General features: G+C 60.6%; 1 protein-coding gene across 1 annotated transcript in view; it reads right to left on the bottom strand.

The window, feature by feature from the left end:
* Positions 1-3,015, bottom strand: part of Slit3 (slit homolog 3 (Drosophila)) — a gene marked incomplete at its 3' end in the record, with an annotated part of 214,810 nt that extends 211,795 nt beyond the window's left edge. Inside the window, exons 1-3 of the mRNA XM_013028624.1 lie at positions 2,921-3,015; positions 2,578-2,649; positions 56-127 (exon numbers count right to left, since the gene is read on the bottom strand). Coding sequence (XP_012884078.1) covers positions 56-127; positions 2,578-2,649; positions 2,921-3,015 — 239 coding nt within the window. The remainder of the gene's footprint in view (positions 1-55; positions 128-2,577; positions 2,650-2,920) is intronic.
* Positions 3,016-4,395: the final 1,380 nt, after the last annotated feature.

Genomic DNA, 4,395 nt, shown 5'->3' with positions numbered 1-4,395 from the left:
CCCCCCCCAAGGCTGTCTCCAGGCGGCCCGGAGGCGGCCAGGAGGGTGCACTCACAGTCGCTCCAGCTGCTTCAGGTCCTGGAAGGCGCCTCTCTCGATGACGCTGACCTGGTTTTCCTCCAGATGCCTAAAACCACAAGGCACAAGCAGGGTCAAGAGCGGTCTGGGGCCTCCCGGGGACGCAGCCCCCTCCTGGGACCCTCCGGACCCCTTCAGGGAAGCTCAGGGTGGTGGGATGGGTGGTGGGACCGGACGGCCCCGCTCCGGGGCTCTCCCCTCCCGCACGCCTCTACCTGACATAGTTTCGCACGCCTCTGTCGTAAACATGCTCCTAGCAGATGTCCCTCCCCTCACCAAACAGTGCTCGGCATGGCCCAGAAACAGGAGAGGGGGTAAAAGGGCTGACTGCACACACACCCAGCCGGCCTCTGCCAAACATGCCCACCACGCCCTCCTCCTCCAAGGACTCAAACACATTCCGTGGACCCCTGCCTCCTGTTGGGGTCAGCCGATGAGGGTCGGAGAGGGGGCTCTGGGGGGCACGCTGGAGGGGACCCCGAGGCTGTTGGTTCCAGCCCTTCCCCCTGCCAGGCGGCCTCAGGGTGGCACTGGCCCTGGAGGGAGAGCTGTGCCAAGTTCGGCTAACTCCTCCCCGGACCGTTCCCTGATGCCCTGGGCAGTAGCAACTCCCTGTGGTCTCTAGCCTGGGAAACCCGTACCACGTCTTCCTGAAATCTCCTACGATTCTCGACTTGGCTCTCCTGGTTTGCCCTGTGTGCGCGTCAGCCTCTCAGAAAGGCCTGTCTAAAGCATGACCCCCATCTGCAGAAGTCTGGGCCCGCAGAAGACCCCACGAATCATTGCCATTTGACTGCAGACAAGAATCTCGAAGGACTGGGCCGTGAAACTTGCACCGGGCCTTCTAAGAAGCCAGCAAGAGCTGCCTGCAGGCCAGCGGGGCCACCCCCATCTACTGGCCAGATGGCTGAGGGCACAGAAGGGCCGTCTGCGGCCAGAGTCTGCGTTCATTCACAGCATTCTGGTATTGTTTAATTTCAACACTGGACCAGAATCGGAAACAGCCCGGGTGAGGACGGCCAGGCGGGGTTTGACTCTTGGACTTTCCCATCTGGGGCGAAACTGGCCCCCCATACTGCAAACACAGCAGAGTCCTTCGATGGATTACTAAGAAAGGAGGCAGGGTGAGACGCAGCCTGACCTGTCTTCATCCAACCTCACCCGCCCGCCGGCCCCAGTCGGCGGCTCCGACAGCCAGGGGCGCAGGTGCACACCATGGAGACCTTCCCGGCTTTCCTTGGTCCCGCCATGGATTGTAAATAAGGGGCAGAGAGAGGAAAGATGCCGAGGAAGGTTTAAGAAACAATGAGGATAAAGAAGACTGCCCAGACTTCCTCAGTGGAGAACTGGAGGGGACACGCTGTCCCAGAGCTGGGATGCTTTATTCATCCAGCCCCGGGAATGCAGGGTCACTTCAGCCTGGAGCTGAAGACGAAGATCACCAACCCCAGGGTCTGTATTAACAGGACTCATAAAGTAGGGGTAAGAGCTTTTCTGGCATAGTATACCAGAATAATATATTTTTTAAAAAAGAAACCATACCAATTAACTGAAAAGATAAACTGCAGTCCCAGGACTGTTCTAGACCCTTCAGAGGATACTGCTCTGATCGTCTGTGAGGGATGTTCAAACTCGCTAGACAGAGAATGGATATGGGGCAGATATGGAAACTGCCATGTCTTCCAGTCTTTCAGATGAGCGGATGCCTTTTGACGTGGTTAGAGAATGGAGCTTTGGTCCCCTAGGCTTGGCTGGTACTGCTGGTAGAGAGCTGGCACCAAGAGTCCACGCCACGAAGCAGACCGAGTCCCCAGGTGGCAGGCTGGGTGTGCACTCACACTCGCGATTGATTTGGGAAGGAGGATTCAGTGTCTCCTCCCTCTGGTACCTCTGAGCATCTACCCTTTCTTCCAGTGACAAGTCTTGGAGACGCACCTCACCACTAACAGACCCAGGGCGGGGGGGGGTCTTGCTTCCCTCTCCCATCCATGCCCATCTCAGACCTGCTACCTGTCCGTGCAGCCATGAATGTGCAGCAAGAGCCGTGACCTGTCTGAGGCTCTCCCTCCCCCCTCCTCGGACCTCTGGGAAACCCCTCGATGGATAACACGCATCCTGACTGCTCTGCTGATGCTGGAGCGGCAGAGGAAGCCATCCTCTTCAAGGAAGCTAGCGTGCTCCTCCGCCTGACGCTGCTCTCCTCCCAGGAGCCCGGATGCTCACGTATCATCTGTCACCTGCCATTCTCCCTGTCACTAGAACTGAGCTCTGGAGTCGCTCTTCCGGGCTGGCCAATCCAGCCGCAGAATTCAACACCGTGTCCAGTTGTGCGTGGGAATGCAGGGCTGCAGAACGTGACACCGCGTCCAGCTGTGTGTGGGAACGCAGGGCTGCCCAGCCGCGAGTTCGGGCCGCCCAGGACAGGGAGTGTGATGTCGAGGTGTGGAGACCTTCTCATGGGGCCGCCAAGCTGACTGCTACAGAGCACGGGCTACTCACAAGACTCGGAGGTTCTTGAGTCCAGCGAAGTCCGTCTTGGTGATCCTGGTGATGTTATTTCTGTCCAGGTCCCTGCAGTGGAAAGCAAAGCCAGGCCAGACGTTGGTGGGTGGCACTCACCGGTGTTTATCCCAACCCTGCATAGACTAGAGGGGCTGGGGTGGCGCGGGAGGCGAGTCCGGTGATGGGAGAGCCCCTGGGCGCACCCGGCCAGCCGCAGGCTGCGGTACAACAAGGTCTCCCTTGTGCCCGGCGGAGCTGTTATGTTTAGCTGCCTCGCTCCTCTGGCCTCTTACGCCAACAACAGACCCGCCTCGTGATCCCCTCCCCAGCCTGTGGTTACCAGACCTCAGCAGATGCATGGGCGGGGGCGTCCCCCTCCCCCCGTGTCAGGGATTCCCGCAGTGAGCCCCGGATCCAGGCCCGACTTTCAGACATCTCCAGCTCCCTCTGGACACAGGGGTCCCAGGAAAACATGTGCAACTCAACTCACACAAACACCCCCTTCTACGCACTGGAACTGAGAACTACTGAGGCCTGCTGGAACCCATCTCCTCTCCAGAGCCAGCAGGCCAAGAGACGTCCTGGGTCTGCGTCCTCGCACGCCGGAAGCCAGACGCCTCTGCGCTTCAACGGGCCAACTGTCCCACCACCTCCCCTGGGAACGCCCTGGAATTGCACCTCCCCTCGCTCCAGACCAGGAGAGCCCAGGCTCTCCACCCGGTGTCGACGCCGGCCTTGCTCTCTCCAGATCGCCGCACGGTGCCACACAGCACTTCAGCCCCGCGCTCCCCGACACAAGAACGGCTCGGCGATCCAGCATCCTTGTGCAGGTGGCTTGTCACCCCAGGAAACGCAGCCACAACATCACATGATCTTAGGGCTCATAACCCAAACACGGGGTGTACGACTGTCCCAGAGGCATCCTCCGGTGGTGACGGCGCCACCCGAAGCCCACCAAGCTCCAGCTGGGTTCGGCCCGCGAGGTGCAAGCAGGAAACCATTCTCCAAGGAATGAGAACTGACATGGAAATAAAAATCCAGCTCGCAAGTCCTCGCGTAACCTCACCCGATTCCACCTCCCGCCCTCAAAACTGCATCCACGCAGCTCCTCAGGGAGCCGGAGCTGGGTCTGCCCTCATGAGATTCCACAGGGCCGCGGGCACACGGGTGGGGGGGAGGCAGGGCTTCCAGGGCAGGGGCACCTGTGCCCGCTCCCCACATCACAAGCCACCCCACCCCCCCGCAACTGCAGGGCTGACAACACAAGTACAAATGTGAGCATCAGAAGCCGGCTGAATCCCGGCAGCTGGTGCCGGCGATGGATCGCCACACGGGTAGTTCCAATGAATGTGTGTTGTGCCAAGGTGGGGTGCTGCGAAACACCACGGGGTTCCGGGGGGGGGGCCCAGGCATACAGAGTTAGGAAGCCCGAGCTCCCCTTCCAGCCCACAGGCCAGGTACGGGAAGCATGCACACCGACCTGGCCGTGGAGGCCCTCAGCCCAGGCACGGAGGCCCAGGACGACGGCTCTGAAGGTTGAAGACGCCCGGGCCGCTCTCTCAGGCTCGGCAGAGGAAAAGCCCACGTGGTTAGGAACGTCCACGCCTCCCCACGGAGCTCAGGGCACCCCGTATTCATGGCACCGCGTGGCACCATAACCGCCATAGCGCGGACCCACAGGCTGTCCACCGGACCAGGCTGCACACTCAGAGAGTACACTTCCCAGCTTGCCCAGCACGCATCACGTGACCAGATCCCTTCAGACCTGGTGGCTACCATGCCGGCAGAAGTGATGGCTGTCTGCAGGCCTGAGCC

The sequence above is a fragment of the Dipodomys ordii genome, unplaced genomic scaffold (assembly GCF_000151885.1).
Source record: "Dipodomys ordii isolate 6190 unplaced genomic scaffold, Dord_2.0 Scaffold112, whole genome shotgun sequence".
NCBI classification, from domain to species: domain Eukaryota; kingdom Metazoa; phylum Chordata; class Mammalia; order Rodentia; family Heteromyidae; genus Dipodomys; species Dipodomys ordii.
This window is presented reverse-complemented; position numbering and strand designations above follow the sequence as displayed.